Source organism: Scyliorhinus canicula, chromosome 17 (genome assembly GCF_902713615.1).
Source record: "Scyliorhinus canicula chromosome 17, sScyCan1.1, whole genome shotgun sequence".
Lineage (NCBI taxonomy): Eukaryota > Metazoa > Chordata > Chondrichthyes > Carcharhiniformes > Scyliorhinidae > Scyliorhinus > Scyliorhinus canicula.
Window position 1 is genome coordinate 32,689,513 of NC_052162.1, and position 19,998 is coordinate 32,709,510.

The window sequence follows — 19,998 nt, forward strand, 5'->3', positions numbered from 1 at the left end:
GTGAGGTAGCAGATGTTTGAAACTGGGAACTCCTGATGATGACTATCATTGGTTAAGTAGTATTAACATATTCAATTAAATGCTCACTCAAATTCAAATGGTTCATAGGTTTTTATAGGTTTAAATATAAGGTGAAAATGCAGTTAAAAGCACTTATAAACAAATTTTTCAGAAGCAAATATATAGGACGCGATTGAACGGCCTCATTGTGCCAGACCCGGTGATGAGGCGAGGTCATTAAATCTGATCTAACAAGATCTCACAAACGCCACGGCTTAGATCATACCCTAGTTGGGTGAGATCCAAATTTACATAGTTAAGTAAGCAGATGGGCTCATTTAAATATGTTGGCACCCGATGCTCCTGAGGCCCAGGAACAAAAGCTGTGTCTGGGAGATCTCGCCAGAGTACCATTTAGCACTGGGCCATACAAACGTGGACCAGGTGTAAAAGCACCTGGGGGGTCTGCCAGGCCATCGGAGACCCACGGCGGTCAGGCTCTGGGCATGTGGTACTCTGGTACTCCGCTGGCACTTGGGCATCTTGGCAACTGGGCACCTTGGCAGTGTCATCTTGGCAGGTGCCCAGATGGCACTGCGAGGTTGGCAGTGCTAAGGTGCCAGGTTGGTACCGTCAGAGAATGGGCTCAAGAGTGCCCTGCCCTGATGAGGTTGGGTGAGTGGGGGCTTGAGGACCCCCTAATGGGTACGATGGGGTGTTGGGGCAGTGGGGGGGGGGGGGGGGGATGATCCAGAGGCTATAATGGGGTGTCCGAGGTGGTTTATGAGATTGGGGGGGACATTTAAAAATGGCACCCCGATCTCTCGTCAGTGCAGGTAACGAGGTAATTGGGACCTCGGCAGGGCGTTCCACGCCAAGGCCAAAATAAAAACAGAGTACCATTTGACAGTGGGGTCATTCATGGTGCTGCAGGCACCAAGAAACACTGGCTAAACGTGGCCAAAACGGGATTCTGTTTTATTCCCATAATCTTTGGATGAGGTAGCTAACCACGAACATACTTGCCTATCCAAGTGATTCAGGGAGATGTTGAAGGTCGATTGCACTATTTAAAGGAAGCAGTGAGTTTTCCAAGACCTTTGCTGATATTTCTCCCCCAACAAATATTACCAAATTCACATGAAGTGTTGGTATTACGTTATTTGGGGCATGTTGTATGTGCAGAATGACATGTTTAACTGGATAAAAATAATGACTGAACTCCAGAACTCCATTGTATATAATCTTTTATGATATTTCAACATGATATATATAAATGCAAGCATTATTATAAATAATAATGACAACATAATATAGATAATATAGTGTAAGAAAGATAATAATATCAGTAAAAAACTCGGATGAAAATGGATCTACACGGATGTGAGGATAGACACTTTCTCCAGTTGATAGGGTCTCGGGAAGTTTTTTTAAAACCAAAACCGTAATCTCAATCGATTTACTTTGCCTTTATTTCAAATTTCCTTTGCATCGTTGGACATAGTTACCTAATTGCTGATGCGCTCCTTACACTAATTATATCCATCCTTGAATAACTTTGCAGTCTGCTCTGACACATTGCCTATAATCAGATTCCCCTATTATTTACAGCCCAATTTGTGTCCTGAGTTTGCAGAAAATCTAACAATCTGAGCATGCATGTAGGCTAGGGCTTTGAATCACTCTTTCAATTGCAATCAGTGCTCCTTGTACACAAGTGGTTTTGACATAAACAGAGCGTATTTGATGGGTTTGAAAGAAGGAGATTTACCTCCTATTGTTGATACTTAATTGAAAATCAATACAGACAAGGAAGTTGCTCTTGTGTAACTTACTGTTTTGACTCGCATTACCCTTTGCTCCTTCAGTTCAGCACTAGATGTGCGTAATCAAGCAATTTAATAGATTGTGTAGATTTACTATTCTTCATGTCATGGACCTGTTACATTATTCCTCCTAGACTCGGAACATTTGTTCAGCAAGTTACAAGTTTTAGACACCTGAGGGAATGGGGAGTCAAGTCATCAAATCCTGAATGAAAAACCATGAGCACATCAGTCAAAACATTTGCTTTGTTAACCACATTAGTGCTTGTTTAGCGGGTGAAGGGTTAACAGAAACCAACTTTTTGGACAAATAACTTAACTGGGCTGAAAGTTAACAAAAAGGCAGAAAGCATACAGGAACTTCAAAACAAGCTAATATTTAAACAAATATGTGAATTATGACTTTAATTGTGTGCTATTTCACAAATACCCTCGTCACTGAGAGAACGCCAGTGTGAATATGTCTGAAAAATTCATCACTCCAGGCGAGAGGCTAGGAAGTGTTTACATACCATTACAAGCATGCTATTCTGCAACAAAAGTAAGCAAACAAATACAATTGATTCTACACTAATATATGATTAATAATCAGAGCTTTCATTGTTTTTGTATTTTCTTACCTTGCATCAAAATGAATCTCCATTGAATATAAAAAACTGCTGCAGTGAAAAATCCAGGCAACATTTTCATTCCAGCTGAAATGGATATTTCTATCCTGGATCTGTTCAATGTGTAATTCCAATAAGATTCCTGCAGAAGTTTCAGTACAATGCAGATTATGCACTTAAAAAAGATCCCAAGAGGCAGGTGCTGTGTCTCTTTCTGTGTCAGGTCTTGAGTTTCTCACTTTATGAAACTTTCAATTTCCCACAGCTCTTAAAACTCCCAAATGCTTCATCATGACTCCACCACAAAGCCAATTCCACTGAGGGATAAGAACATTGTTCAAAGTTGCTTGGTTGTTTCCTATCTGGCTGCACAGTTCAATGAAATCTGAGCTGAGTTTAGGTGGTGGTGCTGGGCTGTTTTTCAGCCTTCAGATCCTTTATAGTGTAAAACAGCGGAAAGCAGCTACGTCAGCTACTGCCAGAGGGAGCCCATTTACTGTCAGAACTCAAAACAGCAGCAATGTGAGCTACTACTATTAAATACACTGCAGCAAAATTTGGATGCTTTCATTTTATACTCTAAGGGTTCAAATACACCTCCCAAGCTCTTCTGTGTTATTTGCTTGTGTTTTCTTTTTCTTTCTTATATCAACTTTCTTAGAACCAAAAACAAAATCACATCCTTAATTTCCCAAGCACAGCTCGAAGTTGCCGAATATGATTGCACACATAAACTTATTTTCCTACTGTAACGCTATTGTTTTTCAGTGCTTTTTGTCTTTGATTTCTCTTCTCACTTTACTTCAGCACATCTTATTTCCACTTACACTTTATTTTCTTTCACCTTTTGCACTGCTGCTTTTATCATACGGATTTTTCAGTTTTTCCATTAAGAAAGGAAATTTACATCATATATGTCACTGCACTATTTTGTCACATGGTACTTTTAAGGGATAGAAAGAAAGGAAAGCTTGCATTTATATTTCACCGTATTAAGCCATACAAAGGACTCAGTTACTAGGTGCAGCGAATTACTTAAATTCCAGTGATTATCATTACGTCAGCAACCGCGTTAACCGTGGTTAATTTGTGTCAGTAATAGTCATCAAACATCAAAATAATGGATAGTTTATCAGCTTTTTTAGGTGGCAATGATTGGCAGATTTGGCTTGACACTGGGAAAACACTCCCCACACTTCTTTTGAGTGGGGTAATGGTGTTCTTAGAGCAGGCAGATTTTCAATGTCTAATTCAAAAGATATCAGTTTTAAGAATGCAACAATCCTTCTATACTGAACTAAAATATCAGCCTAGATTAGAAGCTCCAGTCTTGGTATGGGCTCAATTCCACAACCTTGTGATCCAGACGTAAGAGTGTATTTGTGCCAAGTTGAATATATTAACATACTGGGGTTGTTGCTACAGAAATACCCAACCAATGGTAAATAAAGGTTCCTTAGTTTTAGTGTGTTTCATATTGATCACTATCTCCATTCTGCCTTTTGTTAATAAATTGTTTTGTAATTTTCCATCAATTTGGATCTACTCTACTGATTTAATTTGATTTATTTCACTCCTTCCTTGTTCTCTTCATTTTGAGATTATCATTTTTCTCAAATTTGTCCTTATATTTTCTTTTTTCTTTTTTCGGGTCTCTATCAATTGGCTGTTTACCTTATACATTCTAAGTGATTGTTGTTCAATTTGTCCTTCCTCTTTTTTATCTTAGATCGCTTCTTTAAAGCGAAGTTAGAAGACTTAATACTTTCCCTCGCCTTGAAGACAATTTCAGTACTCTAACCAGCAGCATGGCTAAGGACAGCTAACTCAGCACACAACAGATTGAAAGTAGAATGTTTCTGAACCCGTCAATTCATTCGACCAAACATCAGCAGCATAAATGGGAGTGCTGACATATGGGTATGAATAAAATCTGTTTCTGTAGGTCTGTAAAAAAAAAACAATTGGTGTAATTACTTTTTTTACAATCTGTACTTCAGTTTCTTCCACAGGTCAATCTCAGCATACCAAAATCTCCCCCAGACTTCCAAGCCTTAATTTTTTTCTAATAGTCACGTGCCACCAGAGTCCAACCTTTCATCTTTGTCTTTTAAGGCCCACTCTCACCAAATTGATTTTCAACTTACAGCCTCTCATCACACCGTCCTAGCAGTTTACAATTCTTTCAAGCCGCTGATGTTTCCCCCAGGCTTCCAGGTCTCACCAACCTGGGCGGTGCCTGGTTGAAGTCTGGTGTGTTGTCATGGCTGAATGGAGATGACAGCATACCTGCTCTTGTGGCACGTTGCTGGCATTTGGTTGACTTCTGGTGGCTAGTTGACTGCTACTGTACGTGGCGGTTAACTGACAGCCGCTAATTTAGATAGCTGCTGAAGTTAAACAGGCATTTCTTGCGGTTGGCTATTGGCTTTGTATGGGTGGCGTCTAATGGTTGCTAGCTTGTTTCTGATTGCTGTCGGTAACCAGTTAGCTGGTCATTTTGGTCTGGATGATTCAGATGTTTACTGGATTAAACCTCAGAACCACCAGCGAGCATGTTTGCTGGATTTATTTACAAATTAGGAATTGGTACATAAATGATAAGTTATGCATATATATAATTTGGTATCCTGCAGCATTGCTCATGAGGAGCTGCGTCTACTTGTGCTAAGTTGACTATATTAACATATTGGGGTAGTTGTTACAAATATACCCAAACCAATGGTAAATAAAGCAGGGATATAATTTGTCCAGGATGCACAGATGAATTTTGTTCCGATTTTATAGTCATACATCCTGTCCTTATTTTTATATGATGCTTGAATTTATATTACATTTTAAAGTTAAATGGCAAAGCATGCAGCAATTGGGGAAACAAGAGTGATAGAGTTGGTTGGACCAAATTCTTTGCATTACAGACCAGAGTTGGGAGATGCAAGACTGAGGTGATTCAGTGCCACCACTGGAGAGATGTTGTAATTACAATGCCACAGGTTACAATACAGTTTCCATGCCTGGGAAAACAGTGACAGAAAAATATGAAAGAAAAATGACAGGAAATAAAGTTTTAGATAGGGAATATGTTCATAAAATATTTGAATGTATTGTAATTTATAAAAATGTAAACTCAAGAAAACAAAATCTCACATGTGATTTACAATATGCTAACCTCTAGAATTGCTGTTACACCATTGCCTATGATCATCAATTATGCTGTATATTATAACTGGGCTTAAACACTCAGTACATTAGTATTTTGAGCACAAAGTAGACATCATGGCACAGCTTGGTGCAGTCTGATAATGTCATTACATAGAATCACTGAACCGTACAATCATGACAGTGCAGAAGGAGGCCATTCGGCCCATCGAGTCTGCACTCAACTTTTGAAAGACCACCGTACCTAGGCCCAGTCCCCCACCCTATCCCTGTAACCCCACCCAACCTTGGACACTTAGGGGCAATTTAACATGGCCAATCCATCTAACCTGCACATCTTTGGTCTGTGGGAGAAAACCAGAACACGCGGAGGAAACCCACGCAGACACGGCGAGAATGTGTAAACTCCACACAGCCACCCAAGGTCAGAATTGAACCTGAGTCCCTGGCGCTGCGAGGCAGCAGTGCTAACCACTGTGCCGCCCGGTCATGAAAGACAGTTATCAAATTCATTTATAACTTAAAAATTAAAAAAGCTCAGATCTCCTCTGGGCTCCGAAATCTAAAGACAGTTAGATCTGACCTGAACTTGTACCTGTCACAGCAAAAAGTATTTTTAATGTTGCTTTTTGAAATCCAGAAAGTGGTTTTGTTGTTATAAAATAAATGCTGGAAGAACATTTTGAACTGGAGCAGGCATACAGCATCTTCAGTGCAGAGGATTAAGTGAGTATGATTGTTCTGTGTATAAGTAATATAATTGTGCAAACATTAATTTCCCTTCCCCATAAAAATTACGGATTCATCAAATTAGTCATATGCCTTGGAAGAGGAATTCCTGGAATGAATATGGGATGGTATTCTGGACCAATACGTTGAGGAACCAACTAGAGAACAAATCATCCTAGGCTGCTAGGTATTGTGTAATGAGAAAGGAATAGTTGGCAATCTTATCATAGATTATCATAGAATTTACAGTGCAGAAGGAGGCCACTCGGCCCATCGAGACTGCACCGGCTCTTGGAAAGAGCACCCTACCAAAGGTCAACAACTCCACCCTATCCCCATAAGCCAGTAACCCTACCCAACACGAAGGGCAATTTTGGACACTAAGGGCAATTTAGCATGGCCAATCCACCTAACCTGCACATCTTTGGACTGTGGGAGGAAACCGGAGCACCCGGAGGAAACCCACGCACACACGGGGAGGATGTGCAGACTCCGCACAGACAGTGACCCAAGCCAGAATCGAACCTGGGACCCTGGAGCTGTGAAGCAATTGTGCTATCCACAATGCTACCGCTTACTGTGCGAGACCTCTTGGGGCTGAGCAATCATAATATGATAGAATTTTTCATCAAGCTGGAGCGTGAGGTAATTGATTCTTTTTTTTCTTCTATAGATTTAGAGTACCCAATTCATTTTTTCTAATTAAGCGGCAATTTATCGTGACCAATCAGCCTACCCTGCACATCTTTGGGATGTGGGGGCGAAACCCAAGCAAACACGGGGAGAATGTGCAAACCCCACACAGACAGTGACCCAGAGCCGGGATTGAACCTGGGACCTTGGTGCCGTGAGGCTGCAGGGCAAACCCACTGCGCCACCATGCTGCCCTGAGGTAATTGATTCTGAGACTAGGGTCCTGAAACTTCATAAAGCAAACTACGGTGGCAGGATGTGCAAGTTGGATATAATAGAGTGGGAAACACTATTTAAAGAGATGAAGGTGGATAGGGAATAGGATTGAGATGGAAAGAAAACTGGTTGGCAGACAGGAAACAAAGAGTAAGAATAAATGGGTCTTTTTCTGAATGGCAGGCAGTGACTAGTGGGTACTGCAGGGACCGTGCTAGGACCCCAGCTATTGACAATATATATCAATGATTTAGATGAGGGAACTAAATGTAATTTCTCCAAATTTGCAGATGGCACAAAGGTGGATGGGAGCTTGAGCTGTGAGAAGGACGCAGTGATGGTTCGGTGTGATTTGGATGGACAGAGTGAGTGAGCAAATGCATGGCAGATGCAGTATAATTTGGATAAATGTGAGGTTATCCACTTTGGAAGGTACAAAGGTAGATTATCTGAATGGCTATAAATTAAGAGAGGGGAATGTACAAAGAGACCTGGGTGTTCCAGTACACCAGTCCCTGAAGGTAAGCATGCAGATGCAGCAGGCAGTAAAGAAAGGCAAATTATAAGCTGGCCCCCACAGTGAGAGGATTTGAGTACAGGACAGGGCTGTCTTGCTACAATTATACAGGGACTCATACAGATGTATGAGGAGAGACTGAGTTAGTTAGGATTATATTTGCTGTCCAGACCATTGTCTAATCATGCGGCCTTTCAGGACTGAGGTGAGGAGAGTGGTAATCCTATGCAATTCACTGCCACAGGAAGCAGCTGAGGCCAAAACATTGTGGGCCGGATTTTCTGTTTGTGAGACTAAGTGCTGACGCCGGGACTGAAACGATGATATTCTATGACCCCGAAAACGACGCCATTCGCAGAACAATTCAGGATCCATTAATGGGCTAGCACCAGCACCATGTGGAACTAGTGCAATTCCAATGCAAAATGGCGTCCAATTCACCAGGGTCAGGATTGACACTCAAGGCTGACAAATTGCAGCCACATATAAGCACTCCATTCCCCATAAACACTCATTCCAGCCAAGAATATGGCACCCCGGAGTGCGGCACTACAGTTCGCATACGCGGAGCTGGAGACCCTGTCGGATGCCGTGGAGGAGAGGTGGGGCACCCTACTCCCCAGGGTGTGAAGAAGAATGCCACATTCCGCCATACACCGGGCCTGGGCGCAGGTGGCAGTGGCTGTGAGCGCTGTAGGGCCCCACTTCCAGGACCGGCCAGCAGTGCTGTAAGAAGCTGCCCGACCACCTTGGGGCGGCCAGAATGAGTAATCAGCACTATGACCCTGGCACCAACCCCTGTGCCACACTTTTTACCCACCCTCCATCCCACCCAGGGGGCGATCAAATCCCACCTGCTGGCAGTCTGCTTGCACCCCACCCTGCACCACATGCCAACTTCCATGCTGCCCACCACGGCTGGGTGCCCTGCATACGCAGGCCAATAGTTGCCCACCCCATGTGCGGCCCATGTCCGACTGCCTCACGCTGTGCATTTTCTGTTCCCCCTTCTGTTCCCATGACCCCCCCCCCCCCAGGAGAAGGCGACACAAAACTGCAGAGAGAGAGCAGACTGGAGGGGGCCTGCCAGACCTGCAGTGACAGGACCGGCAGCTCACGGTCGCGCCTCTGGGAACATGCATCTCTCTCTCCCTCAGCAGCCATGATGTCTGTTTACCGATTTTTAAAACTACAAGTGAACCTGAACATCGGTAATTATTCCTGGTGGAGACGGTGCATCATGGGGGCCCCAGAGAATGCTGGGTTGGGCCCGTTAATTATATGCCAACGGTGTGCATTTTACGTGCGGAATAGAATGCATTAATACCGCTGTCGAGGGACCGGAGCATGGCATTCCATTGGGTGCTTGGTGCCGGCCTGGTTACCCCCGCTTCTCCTTCGACCTTGGCAGACCATCCCAACCCGCAGCCAGCCCTGCCAGTGGCAGGACCGGCAGCCATGGCTGCACCATTGGGAGCATGTCCTGCCTCCTCTCTCTCTCCCTCGCTGTCCGTAATTCCTCCAGGTGGAGGCAGACCATCAAGGATGGCCCAGAGATTACCGGGGTGGGCCCGTTAATGATATGCAAACAGCGTTTACTGTACTTCAGGCATTGATGCGGCGGTTGACGAGCATGGCATTCCATTGGACACACGGCACTCGCCTCGAATTTCAGCTGACGAGCGACTCGCCGTCCGATCGTGCTTTGCGGTTCCGTCGTCACCAGACAGAGAATCTGCCCTGTATGGTTCCAAGAATGTGTTACCTATAGCTCTTGCGGCTAAAGGGATCCAAAGATATGTATGATAATTGGGGTCAGGTTACTGAGTTGGGTGATCAGCCATGATCATATTGAATGACGGAGCAGGCTCGAAGGGTTGAACGTCCTCTTCCTATGTTTCGATGGCCCGTAGCTTCCATAGACTGATACTCTTGCCAGGCGTAGCTACATTGCAATTGCAATTCTGAATTCCCTGCCTCACCCAACCTTTTTCACTTTGGTTGGGTGAGAAGCTACGGGCCATCGAAACATAGGAAGAGGTCATTCAGCCCTTCGAGCCTGCTCTGTTGGCAGCATTGCGGTGGAGCACTTGTTTGTAGAGAGTAAGTGACTCATTCTTTTATGGCAGAAGCTGCTGTACGAGGGAGGTTTAGAGGGACAATCTGCAGGGAGCGCCTAAGTTATAAAGTTTAGGCAATGGTGTGGGGGGAGTGTTGGACCTGGTGTGTGAGTGTCTAATCCGATGTGGGGGGGGGGGGGGGTGGTGGTGTGGGGTGTCAGACCCTATTGGAAGGGGACTCGAGTGTGGTTGGGGTGGGGTCGGGAGGAAGTGAGGAGGCTCAGTCTGCGATGGGGGGGGTGTCAGTCCAGGAAGGGGGGGGGGTCATTCCGCGAGGGGATTTTGGTTGGACCAGGTCGCTCCGGGAGGGGTGGTCTGGTCAGGTGGGGGTTGTCGAGTAGGGTGTGGGGTTGGTGTGGTGGGTTCTCTGGGGGCTCGTGTTTGTGTGGGGTGTCCCGTATGAGGCTGCATCTGGGTGCTTAAATTGTCAGTCTGGAGATTTTCTTCCTCCTTTCAGAGTAAAACTGGCAGAATCATCCGAATTAGCGGTCAGGTGGTTCCCTGCCCAGCACAATTGTCCAGAGGAAGTTAGCGTTTCTGAACAATTGTCAGGTAAACCCTTACATGCGAACTTCCTTGAGGGATTCCCCAGCTCATCACTGGGGTACCACAAAAAGCGACGTTCGGGAACATGGATGTTATAGGCCTATGTTTCCAAGTCTATTGGGAAACTTCAAAGCTATGCATGGATGTAAATTAAAAGAAATTTTTTTTTAAGAGTAGCCAATTATTTTTCTTTTTCCAATTAAGGGGCAATTTAGCGTGGCCAATCCACCTAACCAGCACATCATTGGGTTGTGGGGGTGAAACCCACGCAGACATGGGGAGAATGTGCAAACTCCACACGGACAGTGACCCAGGGTCGGGATTCGAACCCGGGTCCTCAGCGCCGCAGTCCCAATGCTAATCACTGCGCCACATGCCGCCCATGCATGGATGTTAATTCAGATAAATTGCATTTTTTTTTGAATACAGTGCAGAAGGAGGCCATTCGGCCCATCGAGTCTGCACCGACCCACTTAAGCCCTCACTTCCACCCTGTCCCCGTAACCCAATAACGCCCCCTAACCTTTTTTGGTCACGAAGGGAAATTTATCATGACCAATCCACCTAACCTGCACCTCTTTGGACTGTGGGGGCATTCAATTTTATGCACGCACCTGGCAAGCAGAATCCACCAGAGGGGTTCAGATGAGTGTATTGTTTTGGGGGGAGAGGGTCATGCTCGGACACTTCTCCCATTGCTTCTCCCTGTGAAATACCAGGGGACAGAGTCAGGGGAGTGTTCATTGCGAAGGAGGGGGAGGCAGAGTGGGAGGGTGGTTTCTGTTTACAACTTCTTATATCGGGGTGTCTTTTTAAAAAATCAGCGGTGCAGTCAATGGTCAACCAGACTGAGAATCTGTGTTGAATCTGAGACACAAATTCTTGCCTCTTGGTGAGGAATCAGCATTGATACCATGTGGAATATTTTGGACTCCTGCTCAAAATGGGCATGTGTACTGTTTGCCCACGGACGGATCTGTCCGAATTTCACAACCAATGGGCAGTAGGCATTCACAATGCAGTTGAAATTCTCCACAAAAGCTGGCTGTCCGTTTCTCACAATTGTCATGAGGTCCATTTGGCACATCACTCTGACTGGGTTGTTTATTGCCTCTGTTGCTTTTTATTTTCTGCACGCTTGTTATAAATTCATAACTTCTAGCACTGACAACGGAATTGATTTAAGCTGGCTTGCATTTAATTACTGTCAGGGAAAAATGTATTTACCATTAGATTCAACATTATGATCCAAAACTACGATCTCTAACTTGTCTGACATAACAGAAAAAAAAAGCAAACAGAGGTCGTGTTAGGTTTCGAATGAGTGAAAATGACACTATTAAAACAGTGTAATATTGAGCCTGTTAATCTTTCCAGCGCTTGTACGCAATTGTCCAAATGCTAACTGGGCCGGAGAATCTCTGGGGGGGCGGCGTGAATCCCGCCCCGCCGCCCTGACGCCGGCTGCCGAATTCTCCGGCGATGGTTTTTTGGCGGGGGCAGGAATCGTGTTGCGCCGATCGGGGGCCGTTGGCAGCGGCCCTCCTCGGCGATTCTCCACTCCGCGATGGGACGAGCGGCCGTCCGTTTTCGGCCTGTCCCACAGCCGTGAATTACGCAATGTTCTTACCGGCGGGAAGTAGCTCTGCGGGCAGCCTGCGGAGTCCTCGGGGGGGGGGCACAGGGTATCCGGCCCCGGGGGCCCCCACGGTGGCCTGGCCCGCGATCGGGGCGCACCGATCTGCAGACGGGCCTGTGCCGTGGCGGCACTCTTTCCCTCCGCGCCGGCTGCTGTAAAGCTCTGCCATGGCCAGTGCGGAGAAGAAACCCACTGCGCATGCACAGGGATCACGGCAGCAGTTCTGGGAACACGCTGGCACTCCTGCGCATGCTCCAACATGTGCCAGTCAGCGGAGGCCTTTCGGCGCTGGTAGGCGCGGCGCCAATCACTCCAGCGCTGGCCTAGCCCCTGAAGGTGTGGAGGATCCCGCACCTTCTGGGTGGCCTGACGCCGGATTGGTTCACGCCACTCTTTGGCGCTGGTACGGCCTGCTCGGCAGATAGCGGAGAATTACGCCCAACGTGTGTGAAGATATAGGGCAGAATTCTCCGACCCCCCCCCCCGGATCGGAGAATTGCTGGGTGGCGGCGTGAATCCCATCCCGCCGCTCTGATGCCGGCTGCCGAATTCTCCACCGCCGGTTTTCGGGTGGGGGAGGATATTGCACCGGTCGGGGGCCATTGCAGCGGCCCCACCGGCAATTCCCCGGGCCCTGATGGGCCGAGAGGCCACCCGTTTCGGCCAGTCCTGCCGGCGTGAAATAGACATGGTCCATACTGCCGTGACCTGGCTTGGAGAGCGGTTAGCAGGGTCCTCGGGGGGCGGTGGCGGGGGAGGGGGGGGGGCAGGAGGTAAATGGCCCCGGGGGGCCCCCACGGTGGCCTGGCCCGCGATCGGGGCTGACCGCCATAGGGGCACTCCTTCCCTCCGCGCCGGCCTCTTCAAGGCTCCGCCATTGCCGGCGCGGAGAAGAAAACTCCCGCGCATACGCAGGAAACATGGCAGCGGTTCTGCGTAGGAAACAAGCCAGCGGTTCTGCGCATGCGCCAGAACATGTTGGTGTTCATGCGCATATGCCAAGTTGCATTGGCTGGCGGAGGCCCTTCGGCGGCGGTTGGCGTGGCGCCAACCCCTCCAGTGCCGGCATAGCCCCCGGAAGTGCGGAGGATTCCGCAACTTCGGGCGGCCTGACGCCGGAGTGGTTCACGCCACTCTTTGGCGCGGTAGGGTCGCCCCGCTAATTTTGGTTGAATCCCGGCCATAAAATACCAAATAATTCTAAATGACACCCTATAGCAACGTGTCAGGGAACAGAACTGCCCTATAGGGTGAAACAGCAGCGCAATTTACAATTTTTGCATTTAATACTACAGGAGTGCCAACAATGAGTGTGGCGTTTTTAAAAGTGACTATGGAGAATCTATTGTGAATGAAGCTTGGGTCACAACACTTGGCCTTTCTGTAAAAATGGGTCACCGGAAAAAAAGTTTAAAACACACTGCTACAAGTGAATAAAAAATCACCTGTTGGATGCTGTGGTGGCAGGTGAGGGTTAGTGTTCATATACTTGAGGATTATTGACCTAACAATGGCTCCCTTCGTCAGTAGTTACACATTGTGAGCTTGCATTACTATTAAAGCGGCTAACTAGCCACATTTGCTTGTTGTCAAAGGCTTTTCAGTTTTGTTCTAACACAGGAGAAGGATTCTCCGTCCTGCCGCCCCAAATTTCTGGTTCAGCACGTTGGCGGGATGCTCCGTTCCGCCGGCTGGTCAATGGGGTTTCCCATTGTGGGGCAGCCCCATGCCGTTGGGAAACGCCCGGGCTGCTAGCAAAACGGAGCATCCCGATGGCAGAGAAGCCAGCCGCCGGTTTCCCAATCACTTGTGACCAAGGAACCCCTTTGACCTCCCAAAATGTACAGACGGAACCGTTGAGAAATATTCTTAATACGTTGAAGTCTTAAAACACAACTAACTGATTGTTTTTACGCCACAGGTACAAACGTACAAAAACAAGTTTATTAAAGCATTTTCTATTCCTTATATGTACACATTCATTATAATGAAAATGTTCTCTTATTCAATCAAGTATTTAAGCCTTACCCTTGAATCCTTTTTAATGGGAGGAGTGATTCTGCTTCCTTTGCTCACTAATTTATTTAATATTAAAAGTGCTGTTGGAGATTCACACTCATGCTCCCCATCCTGCCCCGTGGTCACTTCCCCTCTCACCTTGTGGCCTCCGCCTACTTTGCCCCATCAGCCGCTCTCTTCCTCACTCTCTCCCTTGCCTGAAACTTTGAGGACTTACTTTCCCTTTAATTACGCTTGTCCAATTAGAGTCTGCCTCACTCGTGATCCTATCAGCAGCTAATGCAGGGAGAAACATGCCTCTGATTGGGCAAGCAGCTTCATACCATTTTTCAACTTTTTTGGCATTGGCCTGGCCTATCGCGAACCCCTTGATTGAACCAATGGAACCCCAGAGTTCCGTGTTACCCGGTTTGGGAAACTCTTGTCTAACAGAACACAAAAATATGAAATATCCTTTCCTAAAAAGTAATGAGATTGGAAGAAGACTACTGGGGCGATGAATGGGTAGGAAGAGATAATTATGCTACCAAAGAGAAAATGCTGGAAAATCTCAGCAGGTCTGGAAGCATCTGTAGGGAGCGAAAATAGCTAACATTTCAAGTCCAGGTGACCCTTTGACAAAGCTTTGGTTTCAGATACTTTCTCTTTAGTTTCAGATTCCAGCATCCGCAGTAATTTGCTTTTATATAATAATTATGCTTCATCGCTGCTTACTGTTTGTCCCCCAGTTTTAACATTGTTGAAATTTTCTGATTCCTGGAATCTCTTTCAGGTGCAAGTTGGCGATTTTGCAATGTAGATCGTAATTTATCCTAAGCTTTAATACCTCCCTTTTAGGAGATAGACGGCTCAGTGTTAATTCTTCATGTGAAAATGGTGCAAATCTTCCCATTTCTTCAAAGCATTGCAATAAACAGATGACTTGGATGCATTATTTAGACAGGCTGAACACGCTGGGATGAATTTAACTGACTTGGTTGGGAAGCAGTCAGGGATTAAAAACAATGCAGAAGTAGAAATGGATTATACCTGGCAAGTGGGCTGCAAGTGAACCTCGGGAATATTAATAAAAATAAACCTATGTTGAACTCAGTTTCTGGAGAACTAGTAATAATATAATGGGGGGAATAAATAAGGCTGTTGTCATGTGCCAAGATTGTAATCAGACAGATTTAGATCTGATGTCCGCAGGGAAATTAATGATTAGAAGTTGGGCCAGAGGTTAATTTATTTTTCCTCTCCCTATCTCAGCCAGTTGCAGCTCCCTTACCATGGCCTCAGTTGATCAGTTTACGCAGCATAGACTAAAGATTGTACCACTCACTTCCTTGATCGCTCTGACTCACCTCCGTACTGAGAAGTGCACTTGCTAACAAAAGGTATTTAAACCACATACTGAATGTAAATATTAATTATGGAGTGGCATATTGATTATAATAACTGTGTTGCACTTTTTATCTTCAAACACATCAACATGCAATAGAATGTGAATAACACGTGCAATTAGTTGATGAATATAACTGCATTTAATGTAGATTTTTTTTTGGCTAGTCATATATTAATCAGCCTTGCTGTTCAGTTTAAGATGACCACACTTAATGGTGCATAATAATGTTAAATAGTCTAGCTCAAAAGGTTGAAAAATAACATGATGCTGCTTAAGCCAGCTCTACAACATTATTGCTGGACATTATGACCTTATGCCATAATGTACCTTCGCCAGACCATCTAAGGCAGAGAGAGTTACCACTTTCCATCGGGAGGATATGTAAAGTTATATTAGGGGACACAACTGTAAGATAAATGTAAAATGTCTTTAAAACAGGAACAAAATGGAACACTATTGCTAATTTATTTTAAAATGGGACCAGGCCACCTGTGGGAACAGGATGAGCAATGCATTCCCAACCATATTTTTAAACTTGCAGTATTCCGATGCTTCAAATAATAAACTATCTCCGTTAACTGGTGTGCACAACTAGACGGCTTTTGTTTAAAGAATGTGGTGCCTTGAAACAGATAAAAAGAACACAAATAAATAATGCTTCCTGCTGTTCTACAGCCATCAAATCAGTTGAGTGGTTTCTTGTGGCAAAAAAACAGATTTAGCAAGAGCACGATCATTAATTGTTCCACTCTGAGCAAGGCTATCCAATTTGTGCATATTTAGCGCTGATTAAGACGACCACAATTCACGTTACTTTTAACGAGGGAGGAATCGGAGTTTAATTTCAGTGAAAACCCCAACATTTTTTTTTGTTCTCTGGATGTGTGTAATGAGGGGAAATCCATTTTTTTAATGTCCTGCTAGGGGTTCACTGTGAAGGTGCCAATGAGCCTTCAGGAACCGGGGCAATCCTTGAAGTCCCCATGATGGTGTTAGGTCTGGTATTTCAGGATTTTGCCCCAAAAATGGCACATTATTTCAGTCAGGCTGGTATGTATATTGGAGTGATACTTGAAAGTGACCATGTTTTTATGATATTACTGTTGTTTTCTTTCTCACTGGTGCAGGCTATAGGAATAGGATGTGCTTTCTAAGTACCTAAGCGATGAAGTAGCCTTGCTCCCACAGTGGTTAGCACTGCTGCTCACAGCACCAGGGACCAGAGTTCAATTCCAGGCTTGGATGACAGTCTGTATGGAGTTTGTATGTTCTCCCTTTGCCTGCGTGGGTTTCTTCCGGATCCTCCGGTTTTCTCCTTCAGTCCAAAGATGTGCAGATTGAGTGAAGTTGCGGGGTAGGGTGGGGGAATGGGCTTAGGCAGAGTGCCTTTTCAGAGAGTTGGTGGATACTTGATGGGCCAAATGGCCTCCTTCTATGGAATTCCATGGAATTCCACGGAACAACACAATAGGTGTACCTACAGCACATGGACTTTCGCGGTTCATGAAGGCAACTCACACCACCTTCTGAAGGGCAACTAGGGATGGGTAATAAATGCTGGCCTAGCCAGTGATGCCCACATCCCATCAATGAAGAAAAAGCAAAATCCGGCCTTCCCATCTCTGTGCCAAATTAAATCCGGGTCAGGAAGGCTCATGGACAGCCTTCTCATCTCCATGCAAATCAAGACCCTGAAGTGGGCAATTAAACCTCATTCGGGCCCCATCATGCCACAGCTGGTATTTCCCTGTTGCTAAGCAGGGAACCTGCAAAGCAAATGCTGTCAGTGCTTGCCTTGTTAAACGGTATTCAGAGTCTGATTGAGGAACCTGGCATTGGGAAGGTTGGGGGGTGGGTTTGCACTGAAAGACATCCCCCTGCTTTGCTGCTGAACCTCCCCTCCCCCACAACCCTCACTCCATGATCCCATTGTGATATCGCTCACCTGTGGTCTAGATCCCTTGATGATCCTGGGCCTCGGGTGGGTTTTCCTCCGGTGACGCTAGCCACAATGACAGCAGCTAGCGTCTGACTGACTCAGAGGGCAGGTTTTCTGCCTGAGGGTCCTTGATCCTGGGGAAGGCTGCCGGGATTAAAGACAGTGGGATTTTGGTGGGGATGGAAACTGTCCACTGGTTGCAGTCATCCATAATACAACAGAATATGATTCTGATGTTGAAGGCCAATCATTTCAGCCTCAGGCAATCGCTATAAGTATTCCTCAGGGTAATGTGCATGGCCCAACCATCTTCATCTCCCTCACCTTTTCTCCATGGTCAGAAGTTGATGTCAGACGTGACGATATTCAGTGTTCAGTACCATTCACAATTCCTCAAATAATGAAGCAGACTGGGGCTGATGTGCCGTGAGACAACATTCAGGCTTAGGTTGATAAATGGCAAGGAAATATGTGAACCATGCAAGGCCATGAATGACCACCTTCAATAAGAAAGAATCTAATTGTCTTGCCTTGACATTCAATGGCATTACCATCACTGGATCTCTTATCTTTAAATCCTGTTTTTCAACAACATGTAATACCAACAGGGCAGAAGGAGGCCATTTGGCTCATCAAGGCACTAGCCCTCTAAAGGAGCACTCTATCTGGGCCCACTCCCCCAAAATGTCCCTGTAACCCCATGAATTGATCATGGTCCATCCACCTAACCTGCACATCTTTGGACACGAAGGGGGAAATCTGGGATTGCCAATCCACCTGACCTGCACATCTTTGGATACAGAGGGGGAATCTGACAGGGTCTAGGACAACTCATCGCCGCCGACTCATCGCCGCCGACTCATCGCCGCTGACTCATCACCAGCCCAACTCATCACCAGCCAACTCATCGCCAGCCCAACTCATCGCCAGCCCACAATAATTACCGACTAACTAGATCCACAAGTTACTGAATTACCAACACACCTATTTGTCAACAAATAAATCTGCTCCTCCACAGAACACAAATTACCTTCAGGACAGGAACTTCAATTTTAATTCTTCCAATTGTAAACCCTTTACTTCAATTTTAATTCTTCCAATTTTAAACCCTTTACAATGGAGCAAATTTTAAGTCAGCGAGGCAAAGAGAAGTTTTCTCATAATGGATATTTGTTCATTTTTGATAAATTCAGTAAAACCGAAGGGGATTTGATGTTTTGGCGATGTGAACAGCTCAGCAGATGCAAAGCAAGAATTCACACAAGATTTGGAAACGTAGTGAAATTCATAAATACTCACACCCATGACTCTTCACCAATACGAATAGAAGTGGCAAGGACGACTACAAAAATTAAAACCCGAGCCGAGGAGACAATGGAAAACCCAAGTGTATTGATTAATGAAGTTTTGGCGAATGTTTCCCAAGCGGAACAAGGATCACTACCGTGTGCGTCTGCTCTGAAGAAAACAATTCGACGGAAACGGAATCAAATTAGCGTCCCTCCGCCAGACCCAAGTGACCTTCACCAGTTAGCAATCCCTGATGAATATGCGACGTACGAAACGGAGCCAAACCAGAAGGAAGTTTTTTTACTAAAAGACAGTGGTCCCGGAGAAGACAGAATCTTGCTGTTTGGAAGGAGAAGTCGGTTGCAACAGTTGGCTTCATCAGAAGTTTGGTATGTCGATGGAACCTTTAAGATAGCTCCGAAGTTATTTTCTCAGGTTTATATTGTACTGGCTCAAAAATTCGGAGGTGTCATCCCAGTACTTTATGCTCTTTTACCTAACAAGCAAAAAGTCACATATTCAAGGGTTTTTGAAATGATAAAAGAAATTGAGCCCACCGTAAACCCAAAATCAATTGTATGTGATTTTGAACTCGCGGCATTTAGTGTAATCAAAGAAATATTTCCAAACGTAGAATTAAAAGGGTGCTTCTTTCACCTTAGTCAAAATATGCAGAAGCACATTGCTGCTTCGGGTCTAACTTCTCGTTATAATAACGACAGCAAGTTTTCGTTACAAGTCAAGATGATACTGGCTCTTGCATTTGTCCCTGTCGAACATATAGATTCCTACATTGATGCCTTAGTTGACGAATTATCTACAGAGCATTTGCCAATCCTGAATTGGCTCGAAAACAATTATATAGGTCGGTTAAACAGACGCAGAAATAGCAGACATGCCCCACTCTTCCCAATGGAAATGTGGAATTTGTATGTTCAAACTTTAAATCATGAAGACAGAACCAACAACCACACAGAAGCAGCAAACAGAAGGCGACAAATGGAATTAGGGATGGAACATCCTACAATACGGAAATTCATTAATGCACTCAGAAAAGTTCAAAAAGGACGAGACTGTTATTTGGAATTGCTTATAGCTGGCAGTGCACCACCAGCAAAATTAAAAAGATACCTAGATACTGATAACCGCTTTCTTAGGATAGTCCAAAGTTTTAATGAAAGGATTCCTATTGAATATTTACGCGGTATTTCTCATAACATAAAATAAGTCTCCATGAATTTCAATTTTAAATAAGTCTTTTAACCTCCATTAATTTTTATTGAATTTGAAATACCACCAGTTTGAACTGT

The 19,998-nt window shown here is 45.3% G+C and overlaps 1 protein-coding gene across 1 annotated transcript in view; it reads right to left on the reverse strand.

Annotated features, from left to right (window-relative positions):
* Nucleotides 1-2,865, reverse strand: part of kdrl (kinase insert domain receptor like) — a 218,345-nt gene extending 215,480 nt beyond the window's left edge. The window contains exon 1 of the mRNA XM_038775502.1: nt 2,447-2,865. Within this exon, the coding sequence (XP_038631430.1) occupies nt 2,447-2,516 (70 nt within the window). The 5' untranslated portion in view covers nt 2,517-2,865. The remainder of the gene's footprint in view (nt 1-2,446) is intronic.
* Between the last annotated feature and the right edge of the window lie 17,133 nt (nt 2,866-19,998).